Genomic DNA, 22275 nt, shown 5'->3' with positions numbered 1-22275 from the left:
AATTTTTTACTATGGCTACTGGCTGGCTAAAAGAAAAGTAAAAGAGTAACCTACTTTTATTCTTTAATTTTCTTGTTTTGTTTCAAAGAGGAATCGAGTAAAAATAATTATATACCAAAAAAAAAAACGGTGAGTCGAACGAATAAAAGAAGCGACAAAAGTTGAGTACGAAAGCACAGGAATAGAGGAAGTGGTGGCGGGTCACGTGGGCTCTCTCATTCATTCATTCATTCATACAACCAAAAAAAAAAACTGTACGTCCTCAGAGATGGCACGGACCCATCACGTGGGCTCTACGTGTGTTTAACACCGTCACATCACGGCTATCTCTCTCTCTTTTTACTATCACGCTCTACGCGCTACCCTGGACGCGTGTGATTTATAGAGTCTACGTTCCGGTGGGAATAGAATGTTCTTCCCGCTTACGATGCCAAGACGTCACGACCTGGTTGCACGTGTCATTTACGCGCGGCGAACTGTTAGCCACTGGATTTTGTTTGTGGTTTTAAAGAAGAAAACTGTCTGTCAGAAAAAAAAAAAAAAAGTTTACTTCTCTTTTTTTTCTTCTTGAAATTCCAAAAGATAATAAAAATTTACATATATTTTTCCTACTGAAGTGTTGTAGTTTAGTAGCATTTTCTTAAAACGAAAGAAAAATTAAAACATAGGATTCGTGATTAAATTATTGTAGATGACTGATTGATACTACGTGCCACCATTAAATTTTCTAACAACGCATGATGGACACGAAATTAATTCACAAGGAATAATCATAAAACTTTATACCCACAAACCAAAAAAAAAAATGAAATAATCATAACACGATTGACAAAACACCAATTGCATGTGTTGTTTAAGATAAGGGCAGCATTTTCGTTTTTTTTTTTTTTTAACTTTATTCATTCAATAAATGGACCAACCATTTTGTACAGCGGCAAGAAAATAGTGTTTCACCTAACTATTAATAACGTTTTTTTTTTTTTTATGGGGGAAAAGTTTTGAAAGGGGTTTATACTAGGTTACACTATTTAGGTGATTTATAACAAAACTAGAGATAAGGGACTAAACATTACTACTGTTATTCCACATAAATAATTCTCATGTCCAGTAACCCAAATGTATAACTATATTGACTTCACATTATTGGAGTGGAGTAAATTATGCTACTGATGATACCAAATGTACTGAACAGTCTGGTAAATGCATTTAGTTTTTGGTGTAGTTGTTGCCATACAAAGACTGCAGTTCAATGGTGACGTGGAACTATGCGAGTTATTTACCTAACTTTTAGTAGTTAATACTTCAAAACGAGTTACACCAATGTTTAGTTTATCATATTTAACGTGTGAAAGATACTAGCTACTTTTTACAAAATGGGTGAGATGATAGTATCAAATTTGGTGCTGGTCAAACATTTCCATTTCATTAAGGTCGCTTTTCTAGCTTTTTTAAGAAAGAAAAAAAAAGCCATGTTGGTACTAAGATTTTAGCTACTCAGCAACCTATAGTAAAAATGAATTTCTAGTGGTAGTAAATTTATTTATTTTATTGCTTATAGCCATTAAAAGTAACTCACAATTCCAGAGTTGGTCTTTAATGGTAAATTACACTTTAAAGAAAAAGAGCTGCACAAACACATTAAGAAGAAAACCACATGCTAAGAGAGACAGCAAAGGCGAAGACAAACCCCACTTCATCAAAATTGTTCAAAATATTCCCCATTATACCCATTTATAGCGTTTGCGTTTTCTTTGTTACATTACGGTACATGCGTTTGGATTCTCGTCGCTGAATAATTGAGGCGGATAAGCATGCGGCATTTCCATAGGGGGAACCGCCACACGGGGCGGTTGGTAATAGTAGTAGTAATAAGGATTCTCTATCTTCCTCACCTCTACAATTTTTTCTCCCTCCTCACCGCCACCGCCACTTTCACCGCCTCCACCACTTTCTGCCGTTTTGCCTTCTTCTTTACCGCCATCTGCTTCTTTCTTTTCTTCGTCCGTCTTTGCATTTTCGTCCTTCTTCCCTTCTTCGCCTTTGGATTCTCCCCCACCGTTTTCTCCCTTTCCTTCTTCCTTCTTCTCTGCTTCCGCTGCTGCCTCTTCGGGTGGCGGTGGAGGCGGTGGGTCGATTTTCATGATCGCTGCATGTTTTCCAGTCCGCTTATAAACGTATTCTACGAGCTTTTGAGGTTCGAACACTCCTTTCACAGACACTTGAGAACCCTTCAAGTCGGATTCAGCAGATTCCACTCCTAAAAGTTATTTATTTAAAACAAAACTTTATAAGAAATTATACCATCAAAGTGAAGGACCAAATACACTCTGACCCCACTACGTATAACTGGAAGTCTAGAACAAGATCATATGTACATTACATATATATACGCTGTCAGCAAATAAGATAATTATAAAAGAAAAAAATAACACGTGTGTGTGTGTGTTTTAAAGTCGAAGCAATATCATCTTGTTTTGAAATTGTATGGACCAAATTTGATGCAACTAACGAAAGATAATAGTATAAAGTTTGGTGAAAAGAAGTAAAAGAAGTGCATGATTTTGCAAGATATTGAAACGTTTTATCTACCGATAATAAATTGGACAGAGAAGAATAGACTAAAATCCAAAAATAACTTTAGATTTATTTCATTTTAATGATTACCTTTATTACTAAATTTCCTTAAAAAGTATAAAGAGCTGCTCTTCGCAAAAAAAGAAAACAAATTTTTTTTTTCATAAGAAATTTTTTTTTTGACATAAGTTTTTTTTTCTAACCCAGTTTTAATTAAAGATTATCTATATTGCTCAAGGGAACTTTAAACTAACCTTTCATTCTCATGATCCGTTTTTTGATCTCCGTCGCACAAGCTTCGCAGTGCATGTGAACCTTCAGTACCACCGTCAACACTACCGGAGGCTGATCAAAAATTACGCCGTTACATTAATAAAATGACAAGTTAACACCAAATCCCATATACATAATATTTTTCATATAAAGAATTCTATTTTATATCATAAACCCCATGAAATTAAAATATACAAAATCCTACCAATACACTCCCATGTGAAATCACTGAAAAGAGAATATTCCCTTTTTAATTTAAGAATAAATTAATTTATCCTACCCAAAAAAAAAAATTAAAAAAGGATAAAGAGAACAAATGAATATCCAAAAAGTTGTATGTCCAATTTATGAAACAAACAAAAATATATATGCTTTTTACAATAAAGAAATTGAAAGCCTTTAGACCAAAAAAGGTTACCTCCACTTTCTTCTCTTCCACTTTAGGTTTCTCCTCCTCTGCTTTCTTCTCCGGCGGCGGAGACGGTGGAGGAATCGGAGATATAAGCTCAACTTGACGGTGGGTCTTCCTCTGAACCCTGGCTAATACTTTCAATGGATCAGCTTTCTCACCTTTCACCACCACTTTCCCCGTTTTACAATCAGTCATCACATCTTCCACTCCTATAAAAAAAAGAAAACAAAAAATCCAAATTAATTCAATTGTTATATACTTTTTTTTTGTCAAACATTCAATTGTTATATACAAGTTATATCATTAGCTCATAAAAAAAAAAAAAAACAGAATTTAAAGTAAGAGTTATTATTTGTTTACATATATATATATATTATATATACACTATCATATATACTCAAACTTTATGTGGTCCTACACACAAACTATATAACGAATATTAACTATACTTAGAACGAAATTAACCAAAAAAACTATAGTTGACAGAAGCAAGATATGGTTACAGTAAGTGACTTTGGTTTATAATCTGAAAGTTTGTACTAATACTACAACATCATTCGAGATCAACGTATGATTTAATTAATTTGTTGAAAGAAAAATTACAGATATAATATAAAAAAATAAATTTTCCGAACTATTCTATGAAAAAAACGAAATATTTTATGTTTCAAAATGCAATAAAATAGATATATTTAATATACGCAAAGTCATATGTATATATTTTTAAGAATATTTATTAATATTTTCATATATACAAATTACAATATGTATTTTATACACATATACCTTGGAAGCCTTTGAGGGAACGGCGGACTTTTCTAGCACATCCTTCACAGTGCATGTACACCTTAAGGACAACCTCTTGCGGAGGAGGAGGCGGTGCTGGAGCCTCAGGCGCCGGCGGAGGAGAATCTTCTTTGGAATCTTTGTTAGCTTCTCCTCCTTCTTGAGGTTTCTTCTCAGAATCATCTCCTTTTTTCTCAGCCTCCTCCACTTTCTTTTCTTCTACTTCTTTTTTCTCTTCTTCTGGTTTCTTCTCCTCCATTTTCTTCTCTTCTACTGCTTCTGGTTTCTTCTCTTCCTGAAAGCCCAAAACAAAACAAAAATGAAAATATTAGAGTCTTTTAATCAGAAGAAAATCATGGAGATTTGAAAAGATGATACAAGAGTTTGGGATTTTCTTGAACCTCTCCCATATTTGTTTGTTTTTTGTTTTTGAGGTTTGAGTGTTTCTATGTTCACAAAAAAAAAATGGTAATGCACCCAAAGAGAGGCTTATAAATCTCTCTCTCTCACGCCCTCTCTCTAAAGAACCACTTGGTGTGTTGGTAACGAAGGTGGAACTGTGGACCTCAAGATCTGAAAAGAAATGTAAATTATTTTGTTTTATCCCTTTTTAACATGACTTATACGTGAATCTCATATTATTTAATTGATTTTTTTTTTTTTGTACTTTTATTTTATATTTCGTTTCGTAGTTTATCAGTCAAAAATAAACCTAATACTCACGCGATTTGTGTTTCTCTATACTGTCAAAGCACAATTCTAATTCTCGAGATTGACAGTTAGTGGAGTGTTCCAGTCATGTGTTTTCATCTTCATTATAATTTGAGTATGATATATATGTATAGCTGTATATATACTTTACATTATATTTTATAAATCTAGTCAAATCGAACGTTGCAAATGAGAAAACCGAATTAAAAAAAAATATATATAATTTTGACACAAATTCAAAAGAAGTCTAAAATATAAAGAACATGAAGAAAAAAAGTTTTTAGTTTAGAATATCATCGCAAGTTTTCAATCACAAATATGCAAATCGTAACTTCGTATTGTTACGGATTAGTAGTAAGATAACCATTAACCAATGGAAGTAAAAAGTAAAGATAAGATAACCAATGTTACATCTACGATCCATCTAGCTAATGTAAAAACAAATGTAATATAGCATGACCTCTTACTCTCTTTTCAATAATATAAATAAATAATCATATAGTATACAATTTGATTGGTGGAATAGAATGCATGTTGTTAAAACATGAGATGTTCATGATGAAGTGAACACGGCATTCTTGATAACAACTAATACCTATGCGCTATGGCTAAACCTAAAAGTACCAACGAGCGTCTGTTTTAAAATTCACCCTCAAAAGGGAAGAACAATGGTGACATAATTTCACATATTTTCCCCTCATTCATAAGGCACATCTTTTAATGCATCTTTTATACAGTAAATACTTTAAATTAAATATAAATATATATATACTGATTTTATTGTATATACATACTCCTAGTATATATATATATATATATATTCTTAGTTACTGCTATCAAATACTGCTATACTACAGTAAAACCTCAATAAATTAATAATGTTGGAACTATGAAAATTTATTAATTTATAGAAATTCAAATTTCTCAATAAATTAATAATTATTTATTAATAGAAAAGTTTTTCTAATTTGGTAAAAAAGATGAAAAATAAAATTTAATCATTATAACTATTATTTTTATAAAATCATTTACAAAGAAAATAATAATTATCATATTTTGAATATAACACTCAAAGATTTTTATATAGTAAAAATATTAAAAATAAACTCTAATAAAAATTGATATGTATATACATATATTTAAATAATTTTATATAATTATTAATTTATATTAATGATGGGACAATAAATTTATCAATGATTTTAAAAAAAAAATATTATTTTATTATATTATCGAATTTTGTCCAAAATTACATTAGTCCCATTTTAAAACCAGAAAAACTTATTAATTTACCGAATATTAATTTATAGAGATTCTATTATATATAGATTTTCGTGATTTTATTTTAAAATAATATTTAATGCGTGTCGAAATGAGCTAACTTAAGTAAATTTCCGTTACATAAGACAAGATTGAGCAATGCGAGTTCATTGGTTATCCTATTTAGTCTTCGTTTTTCTTTTCTTTCTGGGATCAAAGTTAATCAAATGTATATTTTCCCCTATATCAATGTATTAATATCTATAACTCTATAAGTATATATACTAACAATTACAACATCATATATACTCAAGTTTGGATGAACCAAGCATGATTAATTTATGTGGTTCTCAAAAATTCGAAACTTGAATCTAGTCCAGTAAAAGCAAGTTTTGATCTAAAAGTTTGGTCATCTCCAAAATGAGTGAGACACACTAGCTAATGGTAGATAAAACTCTAATAATTCTTTTTTTATATATATAACTATAATAATTACATCCTCAAAATTTGACAGTGTGTAACCTCGAGTGACTTCTCCAAGCTATCGAATGATAATTATCATTTTATCAGATCATATCATCACCTCAACATTTTCCCCTACTGACGTGGCGCCGAGTAGATATACTTATATAAGTTCGGTTTTTAAAGTTTTGGGTCATCGCCAACTTGAGTGAGACACACTAGCTAGTGGTAGATAAAAACTCTAATAATAACATCCTCAAAGTTTTCACAGTGTAAACCTCGAGTGACTTCTCCAAGCAATCGAAGATAAATCATCCATTTAATCAGATCATATATCATCACCTCAAAAATTTCCCCATGCAATGAATACTGACGTGGCGCTGAGTAGGACTTCACACGTGTGGAGCAGGAGCTTTGGATCGCACTGTGGGACAAGTATTTGTATTCCCGAGGCTTACACATGGACTTTGCCGACTTGGATTCTTCTCTCTTTTTCTCGACTTACATTTACATACAGTATATAATAAAAGAGTATCTCTTAAGACTTAATTACATACGTTTTTTCTTTCTTTCTTTTTTTTTTCTCTCTCTACATCTTAATGAATTTATTTTCTTCTATAATCCAGTTAACCTATAAATTACAGAACAGAACTCACGTGAAACTGTACAGGGAATAAACAATTACGCAAGTGCTAATACTATTTAGATTATCTACTTATATAATTCGGTATATATATATAGGTATAAAAAATATCAAAAGACGAAGTCAAACCGAAACAACAGACACAATTGGTAAATTGGTACGAGTAGAACCGGGATATACTCTTCTTTTTCTAAAACATATCCGGTTAGATAATGAAAGAAAATACATATAAAGTCGTTTCTGCTGGTACAAATATCAATTTTGGTTTGTCTCCTTTTAATGGCAGAGAGTGATGTAAATGATGATGGATCTGGTAAAATCTTTAAGTGCTTTTGTAACAGAGAGGCAAACGAATCCAAGAGTCGACGACGACACGTCATATATAATAATGACGTAACGGCCGTTTTTGTTGGCCCTTGTTGTGCCCACCTCGAAGTTAACGGAGTAAGTTGTTGGCTTGGCGTTACGTCAATTTTTTAACTGTCTACCAGAAACTTTTTCAATCTACCATTTTGCCTTTCAAGTAGCATGAATGAGATAATTACTATATATACATATGTATTTTGATATGGAATGGTTTTCTTTACTATATATAGAACTGTAGATACGGGTGAATTAAAAAAAAAAAAAAATTGCAAACATGTTTGTTTTTACTGTATTGAAAACTGTAGAATCACCATTTGCGCAACATGTGTTTAATATGCTCCACTTAAGTTCTAATTCTCTAATGCGATAAATAAATGTTTCTTGGCCTAAAATGGTAGGTTGTTGTTATACCTCTTATTAGGTTCTAATTACGATATGGCAACCACATGTCGATAAAAAACATTTATACATTATGTCGTCGAAACTTTAAAAGTTCAAAACTTTTGCAAAGCTACTCACTAAGTACGAAAGAAAGAAGAGCTAACTTTTGTGTTGAGACACTATTTTCAAAGTCCTCTGTGTATATATATTTCAGTAAGAGAAGTAAAAATCTCTAATGGTGTCGTCAATATAAAAAACAAGTGATCAACCAACTTAGCTAATCCATAAAATAGAAAATTTGCTCATGACATTAATGAGAATGTATGTTGGAGATCTATAACCAAACTCAAAATTTACTTTCCCAAGTCATAAACGAAAAATCTCAAACAATTTTGTTTACAATATTGGTGAAGGTACGTGATGACATAAACTAAAGATTAGCATAGCACTACAAGAAAACATGGTGAAATCCTATCAAATTTCCTACGAAAACTTTGGTAGGAAAAATTTTCTACAAAAAACTTACGATTATTTTATGAAAACAGTTGTCGTAGGAAATTAGTGTGAAATTTTCTACCAAGTATAATTTTGAGAAAGTCGTAGGAAATATTCCTACGAAATTCTTTCAAAATTTAGAGTCATAAGAAAATTAGTAGGAAAATGGAAGAAACTAAATAGGAATCAATGCGGTACGAATTTGATAGGAAAATTTACTTCTAATTTCCTACAAAAGCTATACCGAAACAATTTCGTAATAAAAATGAATAAACATGGTAAGAAACTTTTCTTACCTTTTTCTACTAAATTTATTTCCTACTAAATTCCTACTAATTTCCTAGAAAAAACATAACCTACAGAATTCCTACAAGCTAAATAAACCTAGATCTATTTTCTTCCCTTAAAACATTTCACGCCTCCATCCAAACCTAGATCTACAAATCTTCGTCTCTTTATTTTTTTTCTTCTTTGCCTGAGTTCTTCTCTTCTCGTCTTTTTCTTCCTTATTAGATTTTTAAGGCTTTGAAGCAAGAACGCGTGAAGCGCCCTAATCGAGAAAAAATGGAGGTTGCGGTAGGAGAGACGAGGAGATACTGTAAAATGGATTCAGTATGTTTCGGGAGATTTGGTTTATCCTCTAATCCTTAGTATCGATTCATTTGTTCAATTTCGATCTGATCTTACCTGAAACTTTGATCTCTTTGAATCGAAGATTTGGTTTCGTTGGTTGAAACTCCCTTCCTAGCGGCGGCGTAGCTTGGATAGCGGCTCCTATGTGGCGAGGCCAGTAAGCTACGACGAGGAAACTAAATAATCTATGGCAAGGAAGGAAATCCTCACAGAGGCGATAACTTCTCCTGTGATGGTTTATTTCAGTTTAGGCTGGTTTGTAGTCCTAACCAGACCAGTTGGGTTGATTTGGTTATGTTTTATGTTTAAAAGAATAATAATTTGATATAAATTAATTTTAGATTTATTTGTTTGTAAATAAATTGATTTTATATATATTATTCAGATTAATTATTAATGACTATTTAATTTTAATTCAATTTCGGAATTTATATTATTATTGAAAACAATTATTTTATATATTATTTATTAATTTGGTAGACAAATCATAGGAACTCATAAGAATATTTTGGTATAAAAATAGAGGGAAATATATGGTAGGAAAATTGTAATATAGATTTGGTAGGAAAATAGTAAGAATGATTTTCTTACGAATATTTTGGTAGGAAAATGGTTAAAAAGTTTTTTACCATTTTTTTACAAAATTCTTACGAAAACATTTTTGTAGGAAATTGGTAAGAATTTTCCTACAAAATTCCTTCTAAAACCGATTTCTTTCATGCGATTACCTTTTACAAGTTTTTGTAGAAAAATGGAAGGAAATGCCTGTTTTTTTCCGTTTTCCTTGAAAATGTGCCGTAGGAAATCAAATGTTTTTTTTTGTAGTGTAGCATATATTTTACACGTGATCTTTTTTTATTTTTATTTTTGTTGTGACAGCATAACTTAGGTCAGCGGCCGGAGACTTATACAATGAAACCATCCAACATGTACTCCTAAACGAGTAACGAGGGCGGTCGCTTTATTTCATCATAACACCTTTTAGATATAATCAAACACACATTTATAAGAAAGAAAAAAAAATACAATAACACATATCAATGAAACAATCAAACAAATGTTGAGAGACTGGAAAAGATTCTTCTGTTTTTCAGGGAAATAAAAAAAATTAAAAAGATAATGAACAAACAAAAAGAGATACTTTGTGTCTGTATCCAAAACTAGTACAGTGTGTGACACATTTAAAGATAAGATTTCTTATCTCAAGTTTTGTGGGTTTCTTCTTTTCTTTTGTTTTGTCAATGATGTCTGAATAACTTTCAGTTACAAATTCTTATTTCCCTAACATTATTGACGATAGATATAACCCACTGAAGGACTAGAATGTATGATGTTTACCATTTTTTGAGATTACGTAATGTAAACAATATAAAACTTGTTTCATTGCGCTTTGCTTTTGATAGCTGAATGTATATTTTTAGACGTACATTAAAAAAAAGCATAGAGATCCAAAATATACAACATTACTAGAGAGAACAGTTTCAGAAGTTATGCTTTTCAAAAGATGCTTGGATCCAAGTTTCCTAAAATAGTTTTAGCTAAAGTATGATTTGCTTTTTAACAGAGATATTCGTTTTGGAATATTGGGCCCTATTGTTAAAGCCCAATGGACTTTTATGATGACAAACAAAAAGCCCAAATAAATTCGCCGGAGGAAGAAATTTTTTTGTATCCCATGGCGGAAGTGTTGTCTCAAGGAAGAAGAAGAAGATGAAGGGAACGAGTGAGAAATCGAAGAAGAAGAAGATAGATATGGTTTTAATCGCTTCCATGAACGATGACCTTCTTCATAACATTCTCTTGAGGTTGCCGGCGAAATCGTTTGCTTTCGCTTCCTGTGTCAACCGATCCTGGAACAGCGTCTGCAATAGAATCCTCTCTCGCCCCAAAATGGTCTCTGCTTTCTCACGTAATCCTAATCAAACTGTAAGTTTCGTCTTCCTAATATTGTCTTTGATTAAATTTTGATTGTAAAAATTCAAACTTTTTTCATGGTAGTTCTTAGAGCTCTTGATAAGGCTTCACAAAGTTTTAATTGGAATCTAGGAAAGTGTAATGTGATAAATTGAAAAAGATTGTTACTTTCTTAGCAAGATTGTTACTTTGGTATGCAGAGAGCTGGAGGAGAAGTACTTGATAAGGTTTTGTCTAAGCCTATTAGACCGGATTTTGTGATCGCAAACATTACATATGGGAACATGGAAGAAACCTTGACACTGGTTTGTTTTGTTTCCCTTCTTCCCCATTCCACCTCTGTTGTATCAATTTCAAAAGAGTAACGGATTAAAAAAGTGTCTAGTTTTGATTTTCTTGTCACTCCTTTTAATATTGTTCATAATGCGCATGGTGTAGATAACTGAAAGAGTGGGATCAAGGGTTCCTATTATTGTATCCGTTGTTGCTGGAATCTTAGGAAAAGAAGCATGCAATGATAATCCTGGAGAGGTTTTTATTGTTTTCTTATCATTTTGTATTGTGTGGTCTTGTTTTCTAAATTTTTTAGCTTATGTTCAACTTCTATCACGTTTACAGGTCAAACATCATGTCACAACTGATGACGGCTTGTCTGTTGTTGCAAATTTCGCTATATTGTTGACGATTGGATACTTACCAGGAATCAAAGTCGATGTTATTCCTGTAATTCAAGCAAAAGGGGTAATTTTTTAAAAAATGCTTTAAACAGTATAACTTTCTGTTGGTTTTCTCAACTCTGATTTTCTTCATAGAGCTTGTGTTCGCTGGCTAAAATTATTTTAGTCTGTGGACATTTTAATAAGGAGACTGAGATTGTTGATATTTTTTTGCAGGAATCTGAAGCGGATATAGGAGACAAGTTTGTGATGGATATCAGAAATTATGTAACCGTGGTTTCAGGTCATGCTGCACCAGCCTGTCTTATACTGTTTGGGGTGAACTATACTTTTCTAGCTTCTGTTTCTGTTAAACTTGTGGATTTTATTCAGTTTCATGGCTATTTTTTTTGGTGTCTTCATGCTGCGTTGGTGAATTTGTAGGAGGATACTCATGCCACAGAACCTATTCTTCATAAACTGGGTATGAGTACTGCCTTATCTTTTGTGCAACCGTATGCGTACTGCCTTATGGTTCATCATTTCAATGTTACTTCATGACAAGTGAAATCTATTAAAGGCCAAACTAACTATTTCTTGAAACATTTCATTCTTTTGTGTTGGTTGGTTGCCTACCTATTTTCTCTACTTCTTTTGCTCTGGCTAGACTCTGAAAATGTGAGAACTACGGTTGTGGTAATATATAGAAATTACTGTGCTTGAAAACTTGTTAACGAAGCTTGTTTGCATTGCAGATTATGCCATGCCTGCAGAAACTATTATTGTGGGTGATCAGATTGGCGAGTTTCTACATAAATGTGGTAATGAACCAAGAAATGTTCAGTTGCACAAAGATGATAGCAGAGTTCTCGCAGGTTTAGTCTTTGCAAGAGATAGACACAGACCAGCTCGTAAGTTTCTGCGGTTTTTTATCTTTACTTTGCTTGGTTATGTGTTTCCGCCTGAAATCTGGTATTTTCATTTTGCCTAAGTCTTTATGGATTTGTTGAACTAAATGAAGCAGAGGCTGGAAAAATTCACTTTGACACTGCAATATCAAGAGCAATGTCATCAGTTGATCTGAGGTACAAGGCGGCTAATGTCCGTGTTAGTCGCCGCCCTAGATGTCCTTCTACGCTTCTGACTGCAAAAAGAGGAGGAGAAGCAGAGGTTCTTAATGGCGATCAAATTTTAGATGACATAAATGATTTTGTAAGCATCTCATGAATTCAATCTCTTATTTATTCTAGAATTTGGTTACTAAAGCTGACTTTATATTACAGTTAGGAAACCAGATATGGGAGAATGATCCATATCTCGGAGTAATAAAACGAAGGAAATATTCAATTGGTTTGGAGGAGAAGCCAAAGATCATGGCCTCACTTGTATATCATCAAGTAACTGGGTAATAAGATTCACAAGATTCATAACATGAATCAGTTCTTTTTGACCCATCTAAGTTTTTATTTTTGTTTGTTTACTCAGAGCTGACGACCAGGATCTTTTAGTCAGTGGTGCTGAAATCAAAACCGGTGACTACTTTCAAGTATACCTCCCTGATCTCAAAGTGGCTGAAGCATCACTAAATGCTGTTTCTTCTCAGCTTAGAAATCTCAAGTCTAAGCCGAATAAGCCGGAAGTCATTGGAGGTTTTGTTTTTGTTGGTAGCAGACGCGGTGACTCCTTCTTTGGTCGTCAAAATGCAGACTGCTCACCGTTTTTGGAGAATTTCCCGGAGTTACCATTTGGTGGTATATTCTGCAACAGTGAAATCGGACGCAGCTTATTCGTAGAGGATGGAGAGGAAAAGAAAGAAGTGAACATCAGAAGATGCCTTCACGTTTATAGTTCAGTATATCTTATTGTCTCGTATACTTCTTAGTTAAGGTGTCTGTTTGTTTTTATGTTATTAAGAGATTGATAAGTTTTAAGTACGTAACTCTTTTTATTTCAAGTGATATAGATAAATTTCCTGGAAGACATTTGACGAATCAGTTTACTTTTGTCAATTCTTTTACATCATTAATGGTGGAGGCGACGGCCGGTTCCCCTTGTGTATCTCTGTCTTATCATCCTGTATTGGTGGTGGCGACGGCCGCCCATGACCAGGCTGCGAAGGACGCCCATGACCAGGCGGGGGATAACCAGGTTCCGACGGCACCGTTGTCTCATTAGGCATCTCTCTTGCATCACGTAAAGCAAAACCTTTCCAAAACGAAGCAAACACAACAATTTCAGTAACGAAACCAAATTTAAATGACCAAAACTCTCAACACATTACAATGATGATCTTACAACGGCGTTGAGTGTGAACAAAAACAAAAATGGTGGTGATGCGAGAGGGTTGATTACTTTTGGTTACTAGAAAGTAAAATTCAAAAGTTATAAAAGAAAAGGAAAGAGAAATGCATACAAAGTGCAATGAGTACGACTAAGAAGACAAGCTTGTGAGTCATTTTTCTTTTCTTCTTCTCAATAATTTTTGTTGTTGTTGTCACTTGTTAACAAATTATTTAGATTGTAAGTGATGATCTAGTGAGCTCGGACTCTCCTTTTTATATTAGGGGAATTACCTGCATTGTTACTTTGACTAATCTAATAAATATTTGAAAGGATAGACAATTTTCCCAAATTTTGTAAATTAGTATATAAAGCATGGCCGATTGTGTCATAGCAATTTTTTTGGTCAACACAAATTCTTAACTTCTATTTTTACCTCATCATTTAGTTGACTAGTAAAATGGATAAGTCCGACGACTCAGCAGCAGTGCGGAATTGAGAAAAACCCTTCATCATCTTTGACTGATCTTTGGTTCAAATTTGACATCCAATTTAAACGTAGTTACAAATTAAACTCTTGATAACAAAACTCATGGATTGGATAAACAATTCTCAATGTTTTCCCCTTTTTCCCCATAGTTGGTTATACTAATTAATTTGTGATCAGGTCATACTCATAAGCGTTATAAATAAGAAAAATTTGGAATACTTTATTGAGAAAAACCTATAACTTAATTAGAGAGCTCTCTTAATGACGTCACACTTCGCCAGCAAAATAAAATAATATTTAAACTTATTAGACTTCGAGGCCAACGGCAACGGCTAAACTATACGTGTAGAGACTAAGAACCATTCTTGCTTTCAATTGTGTGTGGGTGAGTTGGAGTTGATGCGTGCACAATTGTCCTTGAGGAGAGGTGGGAAGAAAGGATTCAACGGAAACATGTGAGGCCAACAATTTGCGTCTAAAGTCGAAAACGCTTTGCAACATGCACCTTCAACGTTTTCAAACTTGCCAGAGAAAATTGATTTGGAGATCTCGAGCACACATCCTTGAACGTTAAAAAGAGACGACCAACATTTTACCAGATCAATAGGTGAACCGGGAGGGAAAAGCCCGGGACTCAATGAAGGCAGTTGCACTTGAGCTACTCCTTGAGCGACAAAAAAAGCAGCACAAAGGCATACAACCAAGATCATTGAGACAATGGTTTTGCTTCCCATTTTCTTTATTAGTCCTTTTTAGACTTATTTTCTCTTTTTTGGTTTTGCTCGATCTAGACTTTTAGATGCTTGGATGGATTTGGATTTACGAAAAAACTTAGAATTTATAGGTTCTTGAAACAATTTTTTTATTAAAATAAATAGAAGAGTTACGAATCACTATTAATATAATTCCCGTTTCAAGATGCAACTTATGTTTGGATTTAATGAATTAAACTATTACATAAAAGTAAAGTTGAGTTAAATTGACTAACGTAGTATAATGTGTGTTCTTGTTTCAGTTTTGAAACGTGAGAACTACATCACTAATTACTGACTAATTAGATATATATGAATCAGTTACTCTATAGATTTATTGTATTACACACGTAACCTCTTTCTGGTTTAGGAGTTTAGTTCCAAACCCGGTTAAGGTAGCTAAAGGAGGTCCCAAGTTTATGTGCTGGATAGAATATGATAGGTATATGAGGCTAAGTTAGCTAGACCGATTTAAAAGTGAAATTATTATAAGTTATCTGATTTTACGTCGAATCGTCGATCGTAAGGTAAGGAAAAATGCGAAAAAATATTTTTCACGGTAACTAATGATAATGTCAATAGTACGAAAAAAACCTAATTTTATTACTGTCTCTAGTGATAACTAGATACAATTACAAATGCAGATTAATTCAAACGTAAATTCGTATGAATTGGCCTCTAATTAACTTCACAAACTTCCCCCATCACATGTACGTTGGTTATAAACTTCAATGCTGCAAAGTATAATTTTCACTTTTTTAGGTTTACTTTATTTTTATTATGGTAATCGAAGTTTGTAGGTTCAAGATAGAGTTTAGTTGTCCAAGTAAAAGCTAGCTCAATCAATAGATTCTATATATAAAAAAGTATTGGGGTTGACATGACATAATAAGACTTAGAACATGAATACAAATATTAATTTTTAAGCTAATGATGGTCCACTTTCTTCTTTTCGATTTTCACTTGTGTGCGGGCAAATTGGGAACGATGTGTGCGCAATTGTCTTTAAGAAGAGGTGGGAAGAACGGGTTCAATGGAAACATATGAGGCCAACAGTTGGCATCAATTGCCGAATATGCCTTGCAACACGCTACTCCAACATTTCCAAATTTGCCACTGAAAACTGATTTGAAGAGCTCGAGGACGCATCCATTGACGTTGAAGAGAGATGACCAACATTTCTCTAAATCGATAGGAGAACTCGGTGGAGATTTTGGTTGAGGTGGTTTCTGATCATGAGCTACTACTCCTGGAGTGATCAAAACCAAGGCACATACGACTACAACTAGGACTAAGGAGGCCATAACTCTTGCTTTGCTTTCCATCTCTCTAATCAAATCTTATATCTTTCTTTCTTTTATTGGTCTTGCTTCTTTTCACTTTGATGCTTGGATGATTTGGTTATGTGGAGAATCTTAGAGTTTATAGAGTGAGAACAAACGGGTGTTAATTATCGTAATTTATTAGATAAGAGTTATTATCTGTTTATAACCTATATAGGCAACGGAAGAAGAATGTTAAATGGTTTTCAAAAAGTAACTCATGTTGAGTAAAAAATCTATTACATAAGTTTGCCCCTAAGTTCTTCATTCTGTCAAACTGAATGTCAAAACGTTTCAAGTGTTCCTTTCAATGATCTAACCCAAATAACTAAAAACAATTTAGTTCATTATTTGTTTTGTTTATATAATTAGTTATGTATCTCAGCAAATCTTTGCTTTGCTCACATACAACATAACCGGAAGTGGTCGCCATTATCATTCAGACAATATCCAGCCAAAATCAGTTGTAAATGGAATTTTACAAAGAACCCAAAACAAACGAGAAGACAAACATTTGAGAACCAAAAAGAAAAGAGAGCCGGACTTGTTTTGATGTTCTTCAGCTACTTATTGCAATATGCAGAGAGAGACCTCATGATATGATAGATAAGCACACGACAGTGAAACCCGAAAAAGACGACGAAGCTTCTAAACGGCGATTCCAAGGGACTTCTTGAACTTCTCTACCTCTAAGTAGACAGTTGAGTAAGGTAGGAACTCAGAGAAGTAATCTCCGCTTAAGTGATTGATGGCTACAGCAAGTTTTGGGATCTCTAGGGTTTCTTCGTTGGTTAAGGTTCTTATGAATCTTGCTGGATTGCCTCCCCATAGTTCACCTGACGGGATCCTTCTTCCTGGCGGCACAACTGATCCCGCTTCCAGAATTGACCGGGTCTCGACCAGAGATCCTTCCATTAGTATCGAGTGTTGCCCGATGATGCACTCTGGTTCGATGGTACATGATCTCAGAAGACTGTATGCACCCACTGTCACGTACCTGTCGATAATTGTCGCTGCTGGTAATCCTGAAAATTTAAAGAAGACAGTAACCCTAGAATCAAAATTTGTAATTTTATCATATCACAAGTAAGAACTGCAGAAAATAGTAATGATTCAGTGCAATTTGTAAAGCAAAACCAAGAAATACTCTAGCCTCAAAAGATAAACAAGATGTGACCAGAAAAATAATTAAATAGATATTGTGCGTATCCTCATAGAGAATTCTGCAGAGCATAGTCAAATAAGGATGGTCTCTCTATTTAAAACTTTGACATAAACCCTCGCTTCAACCTTGGATCAAACAGAAGCTCACAGGCTTAATCATCATAAAATCAAAAACAAGCTCACATCATCATCACAAAATCCCATTTCCAGTCACGAGTAACTAGAGAACCACACTGAGACATTGTTTTCAATAATGTTTTTTGCTAGGAAACTTCCTACTGCTACACAAGATGATTGTTTGTGGTAGTATCTACCGTGCTTATCTATTCAACTCACGGTATTAAGCTCAATCATCAGTCCAGTTTCTTGATTCCTGTAGCACTAATCACCTAAAGAACTACGCATTTACATACATACTCGTCTAAGTTTTTGACACCCTCTCATAAGCATTTGATAACTTAATAAGAAAACCCTAAATCCCAATCAACATTGTCTTTGATTGCATACCACAAATACATATAATCAGAACACAAATTTCAAAAAAATGGAGAGACAAGAGTAATAACTTGTTGGGGAGGACCACGCGGCATGAACAACACACCGTTCCTGTACATTAGAGCAGAACCCGACGGTGATTTTGTTGAGATCGCCGCGCAATACGGCGCCGTTCCAAACAGAAGAGCCGTCCCAGACTGTGACCTGACCGGCCAACACAACGTTCGGCGCCACGTAAGCGTCAACGGCTACCTTCGGAAGCCACTGTCCCAAAGGAATGATCTGTCGTTGGCCTCTGTAGTCCCATTTCACCCGATCCGGCGACGGCGACACCGTCAATTGCGGCTTAGGCACCTCCGTCTTCGTCTCCAACGCCGCTTCCGCAGCGAAGCAACGACGGATCAGGTTAGAAGCTACTCCTCTCCGAGAAAGTCGAGCTATCGAAGTCGCCATTGCAATGGATTTTGGATTTCTTCAAGGATTTGCAAAGAGAGAAAGTGAGAAAGAGAGAGAGAGAGAGAATGGTCGTCGAAAGATTCCACCTGAAATTGAACGAGATACAAATTGGGCTTCCTAACGGACCAATGCTCTATAAGCCCAATTAGGTGATACAAACGTCGTCGTTTTACTAAGCCTTATCAGCTTTTAGTAATTATTATTGTGTCAAGTCAAGTAGCACTTAAAAACTAAACCAGATCACAAACAAACTCCACAAATTGATACAAGATCCCAAAAAAATAATGGTGGATTTGTATATCATAAGAAAATTTTGATTAAGAAATTTCCAGAAGGCCTGGGGGGTTATCAAGACGGATCTTGTTTCCATGGTCAATCGGTTTTTTGAGGAGGGTGTTTTTGATAAGAGTTTGAATAGGACGCATATCTGTCTTATTCCCAAGGTGGCTAAGCCTACCCGGATGGCAGAATTAAGACCGATTAACTTATGTAATGTGGGGTACAAAGTCATTTCTAAGATTTTGTGTCAGAGGCTCAAGTTGGTGTTACCAAAACTTGTTTCGGCAACACAGTCTGCCTTTGTGCCAGGTCGACTGATTTCGGATAACATTTTGATTGCTCAGGAGATGTTTCATGGCCTTAGGACTAATCCATCCTGTAAAAGGCAATATATGACAATTAAAACGGACATGAGCAAGGCATATGATATGGTCGAATGGGGCTTCGTTGAAGCCTTATTACAAAAAATGGGTTTTGCGGATAAATGGGTCTCCTGGATTTTGTTTTGTGTCTTTTCGGTTGAGTATAAGGTACTGATTAATGGTCAACCGAATGGTTTAATAAAGCCGAAGCGAGGTTTGAGGCAGGGGGATCCGTTATCTCCCTATTTGTTTATTCTCTGTACGGAGGTGCTAATTGCGAATATTCGGAAGGCTGAGAGGAATAAACTCATATCTGGGATTAAGGTTGCTCATAAGTGTCCACCAATTACACACTTGTTGTTTGCGGATGACAGTCTTTTCTTCTGTAAGGCTGACAAGGATCAATGTGGAGTCATTTTGGAAATTTTAAAGACATATGAGGCGGTTTCGGGTCAACAAATTAATTTTGAGAAGTCCTCAGTCCAATTTGGACATAAGGTCGAAGAGGAGGTTAGGCGTGAGATGCAGGGAGTGCTTGGGATATCGAATTTGGGCGGGATGGGCTCTTACCTGGGGATCCCTGAGAGTTTGGGAGGATCCAAACCGAAGGTTTTTTCCTTTGTTCGGGATCGGTTATAGAGTCGGACTAATGGTTGGACCGCAAAACAACTTTCCAAGGGAGGAAAGGAGGTAATGATAAAATCGGTTGCAACGGCGGTACCGACTTTTGTCATGTCGTGCTTTCGGTTGCCAAAATCAGTCACGTCAAAGCTTACTAGTGCTGTGGCAAATTTTTGGTGGAGTTCGGGACAATCTGGAGGTATGCATTGGTTAGCTTGGGAGAAGTTATGCGGGAGTAAGCAGTTGGGTGGTCTGGGTTTTAAGAATGTGGATGATTTTAACACTGCTTTGTTGGTAAAACAATTGTGGCGGCTGATTGAGTCACCCGACTCCCTGTTTGCATGGGTTTTCAAGGGCAGATATTATAGGAATTCGAATCCTATGGATCCGATACGTTCATATTCTCCATCCTATGGGTGGCGGAGTATTGTTTCAGCTAGATCTTTGGTTAATAAAGGGCTTATTAAACGAGTTGGGAATGGTGAGTCCATTTCTATATGGACAGATCCATGGGTACCAGCTCAATCCCCAAGACCAGCTATGAGTAAGGGACCTTCTCTGGACTCTTCTTTAAAAATCTCTCATCTTATTGATCACCAAACTAATTCTTGGTGTATTGATCTGCTCCTCCAGCATTTTAGTCCGGAGGATGCTGCCTTGATCGGGGCTCTACCTTTGGGTAGTACCCCGAGGGAGGATTCTCTAGGCTGGCATTTTACGAAATCCGGGAAGTATTCGGTTAAATCAGGGTATGATACGGTGCGTTTGGCAAAACAAGAGTCTCAGGTGCCTCGGTTAGGGCCGGACATTAATCCCCTTCTTGCGGGTGTTTGGCGGGTGGCCTGCCCACCAAAGATAAAACATTTTATGTGGCAAGTCTTATCTGGCTGTATATCGGTTACGGCAATTCTAAGGAGGTGGGGTATTGCCTGTGATGCAGGTTGTGCTAGATGTGGGGCTGATGAGGAAACGGTAAATCATGCTCTTTTTCGGTGTCCGTCAGCTCGACAGACTTGGGCTCTAGCTCAGGTTCTGGTTGGCTCAGTCTCATTTCCTACAGATTCCCTGTATGCAAATGTGGATCATTTCTTGGGTTCTGACAATCCGGGTTCTCGCGTAGAGGCTTTTCCTTGGATTATGTGGTATATTTGGAAGGCGCGGAATGCATATGTTTTTGAGAATATTAGGGATAAACCCGATGAGGTCGTAAGGTTAGCGTTAGGGGAGGCGGCCATATGGTTGCAGGCTCAGGCCGAGGATGAGGGTGACAATTTTATATCGAACCCTACCCGCACTAGTACTCAGGAATTGGGGCGTGTTGGACTATTGCCTATTGATTTTTCTGGTTACAGGTGTTTTGTAGATGGCTCGTGGAAAGCTGGGGACGTCTTTGCGGGTGCATGTTGGGTGTGTTTATCCCCTCAGGAAGCATCGACGACGAAGGGAGCAGCCAACTTCAGACGAAGTCTCTCCCCACTGCATGCTGAAGTAGAAGCCTTAGTTTGGGCTATGCGGTGCATGATTGGCCATGATTATCGAGAGGTGACTTTTTATACAGATTGCTCAGACTTGGTGAAGATGGTGTCTTCTCCCCATGACTGGCCCGCTTTCAAGACCTACCTCGACGATATCAAAATCGATAGGGAGGAGTTTTTTTCCTTTACTTTATCTTATATACCTAGAAATGCTAATGCAAGTGCGGATTCTTTGGCACGTCAAACACATACCTCACCGCACCATATTCTGTTTGTAAACTCTTTTCCTTCTTATTGGCTCATATGAGCTGATCTTTTTTTTTACAAAAAAAAAAAAAAAAAAAAAAAATTTGATTATATTCACAAATCCGAGAATGTTACAAACAAATCCAGATCATATAATCAAAAAAAAAAAAAAACCCAAACAGAACCGGTTTTGGTCTGGGTACAAATTTTAACCGGAATAGATGTGGACGTTAATGGCGATGGTGAAGATAGTGATGAGACCAAAGAAGATGATGGCGTGGACGAGAATGGAGGCGCCACTGGTCTGCATATTCCCGAATTCGACAACTCGACCTCCCGCCGGAATCTGGAAAAGCAGTCCCGGCGATAGAACTACGAAGAGGATCACGGCGATCAACACTGGTCCCCAATCCGCCATAATAACTTCTCTTGTTCTAGAGAGAGAGAGATTAAAACGCAAAAATTTGGAGAGAGAGAGAGTGGGGAAGGAGCTGGAGTTTTTTTGGTGTTTTGTTTTAGAGACGAAGCTTCTCGTGTGATGTGATAGCTAATGGTCTGGTGAACCAATTGTTGGTGCCCACGTGGACTTACATTAGATTTAGTTGAATATTAATTTATTTAGAGGGAGAATATTTCGAACATCGTGAATCTTATAGCTGGGGGTGTTTGGTTATGGACTTCTAAGTTTTCGGCCCAGTATACTATCTTAGCTATCAAAGCTGGTTTATTGTTATTTTATTTTATTTAAATTTAATTAAAACAAATCT

General features: G+C 35.4%; 6 protein-coding genes and 1 long non-coding RNA gene across 8 annotated transcripts; 2 read left to right on the top strand and 5 right to left on the bottom strand.

Annotated features, from left to right (window-relative positions):
• Positions 1–1525: 1525 nt before the first annotated feature.
• Positions 1526–4846, bottom strand: LOC104726969 (heavy metal-associated isoprenylated plant protein 7). The gene is made up of 5 exons (XM_019232826.2): positions 4447–4846; positions 4046–4340; positions 3266–3468; positions 2829–2919; positions 1526–2257 (listed from the first exon to the last, which is right to left on the bottom strand). Exons 1-5 carry the CDS (start codon positions 4453–4455, stop codon positions 1755–1757), a joined length of 1101 nt encoding a protein of 366 aa, XP_019088371.2. The 5' UTR covers positions 4456–4846; the 3' UTR covers positions 1526–1754.
• A 3888-nt stretch (positions 4847–8734) lies between these two features.
• LOC147935609 (uncharacterized) lies at positions 8735–9342 on the top strand. Its single transcript, XR_015573093.1, has 2 exons — positions 8735–8994; positions 9079–9342. It is a non-coding gene; the product is annotated as an uncharacterized LOC147935609 (long non-coding RNA).
• A 1306-nt stretch (positions 9343–10648) lies between these two features.
• On the top strand, positions 10649–13548 carry LOC104726967 (F-box/LRR-repeat protein At5g63520). Of its 2 annotated transcripts, none has more exons than XM_010445950.3 (10): positions 10649–10922; positions 11111–11215; positions 11349–11441; positions 11529–11651; positions 11804–11905; positions 12011–12050; positions 12322–12477; positions 12591–12778; positions 12850–12971; positions 13052–13548. In XM_010445950.3, exons 1-10 carry the CDS (start codon positions 10707–10709, stop codon positions 13446–13448), a joined length of 1542 nt encoding a protein of 513 aa, XP_010444252.1. In that variant the 5' UTR covers positions 10649–10706; the 3' UTR covers positions 13449–13548. The 2 variants fall into 2 exon arrangements, with proteins under 2 accessions (XP_010444252.1, XP_010444251.1); XM_010445949.3 differs by having other exon boundaries at positions 10657–10922; positions 12588–12778.
• A 1046-nt stretch (positions 13549–14594) lies between these two features.
• On the bottom strand, positions 14595–15976 carry LOC109127664 (uncharacterized). Its single transcript, XM_019232846.2, has one exon. The coding sequence runs from the start codon at positions 15068–15070 to the stop codon at positions 14708–14710; it is 363 nt and encodes a 120-aa protein (XP_019088391.1). The 5' UTR covers positions 15071–15976; the 3' UTR covers positions 14595–14707.
• Positions 15923–16413, bottom strand: LOC104726966 (uncharacterized). Its single transcript, XM_010445948.3, has one exon. It carries the CDS (start codon positions 16411–16413, stop codon positions 16048–16050), a length of 366 nt encoding a protein of 121 aa, XP_010444250.1. The 3' UTR covers positions 15923–16047.
• Positions 16414–16823: 410 nt separating this feature from the next.
• Positions 16824–21526, bottom strand: LOC104726965 (gamma carbonic anhydrase-like 1, mitochondrial). Its single transcript, XM_010445947.2, has 2 exons — positions 18141–21526; positions 16824–17435 (listed from the first exon to the last, which is right to left on the bottom strand). The coding sequence occupies exons 1-2, from the start codon at positions 18520–18522 to the stop codon at positions 17059–17061; spliced, it is 759 nt and encodes a 252-aa protein (XP_010444249.1). The 5' UTR covers positions 18523–21526; the 3' UTR covers positions 16824–17058.
• A 5-nt stretch (positions 21527–21531) lies between these two features.
• On the bottom strand, positions 21532–21926 carry LOC109127666 (uncharacterized). Its single transcript, XM_019232858.2, has one exon. The coding sequence runs from the start codon at positions 21924–21926 to the stop codon at positions 21717–21719; it is 210 nt and encodes a 69-aa protein (XP_019088403.1). The 3' UTR covers positions 21532–21716.
• Positions 21927–22275: the final 349 nt, after the last annotated feature.

This window comes from Camelina sativa, chromosome 11 (assembly GCF_030686135.1).
Source record: "Camelina sativa cultivar CO46 ecotype springtype chromosome 11, ASM3068613v1".
In the NCBI taxonomy this organism is placed as follows: Eukaryota; Viridiplantae; Streptophyta; class Magnoliopsida; order Brassicales; family Brassicaceae; genus Camelina; species Camelina sativa.
The sequence above is the reverse complement of the archived record's forward strand: the minus strand, read 5'-3'. Positions and strand labels throughout refer to the sequence as shown.

Excerpts from the sequence above, each read along its gene's own strand:
- LOC109127666 (XM_019232858.2), bottom strand. The coding sequence starts at position 21,926 with ATGGCGGATTGGGGACCAGTGTTGATCGCCGTGATCCTCTTCGTAGTT.
- LOC104726967 (XM_010445949.3), top strand. The coding sequence starts at position 10,707 with ATGAAGGGAACGAGTGAGAAATCGAAGAAGAAGAAGATAGATATGGTT. Across the intron at positions 12,779-12,849 it reads TAGATGACATAAATGATTTT|TTAGGAAACCAGATATGGGA; the intron begins GTAAGCATCTCA and ends TTTATATTACAG. Across the intron at positions 12,972-13,051 it reads GTATATCATCAAGTAACTGG|AGCTGACGACCAGGATCTTT; the intron begins GTAATAAGATTC and ends TTGTTTACTCAG.
- LOC104726965 (XM_010445947.2), bottom strand. The coding sequence starts at position 18,522 with ATGGCGACTTCGATAGCTCGACTTTCTCGGAGAGGAGTAGCTTCTAAC. Across the intron at positions 17,436-18,140 it reads CGCGTGGTCCTCCCCAACAA|GATTACCAGCAGCGACAATT; the intron begins GTTATTACTCTT and ends TTAAATTTTCAG.
- LOC104726969 (XM_019232826.2), bottom strand. Across the intron at positions 2,920-3,265 it reads TGGAAGAGAAGAAAGTGGAG|CCTCCGGTAGTGTTGACGGT; the intron begins GTAACCTTTTTT and ends ATTTTTGATCAG. Across the intron at positions 2,258-2,828 it reads ACGGATCATGAGAATGAAAG|GAGTGGAATCTGCTGAATCC; the intron begins GTTAGTTTAAAG and ends AATAACTTTTAG.
- LOC104726966 (XM_010445948.3), bottom strand. The coding sequence starts at position 16,413 with ATGGAAAGCAAAGCAAGAGTTATGGCCTCCTTAGTCCTAGTTGTAGTC.
- LOC109127664 (XM_019232846.2), bottom strand. The coding sequence starts at position 15,070 with ATGGGAAGCAAAACCATTGTCTCAATGATCTTGGTTGTATGCCTTTGT.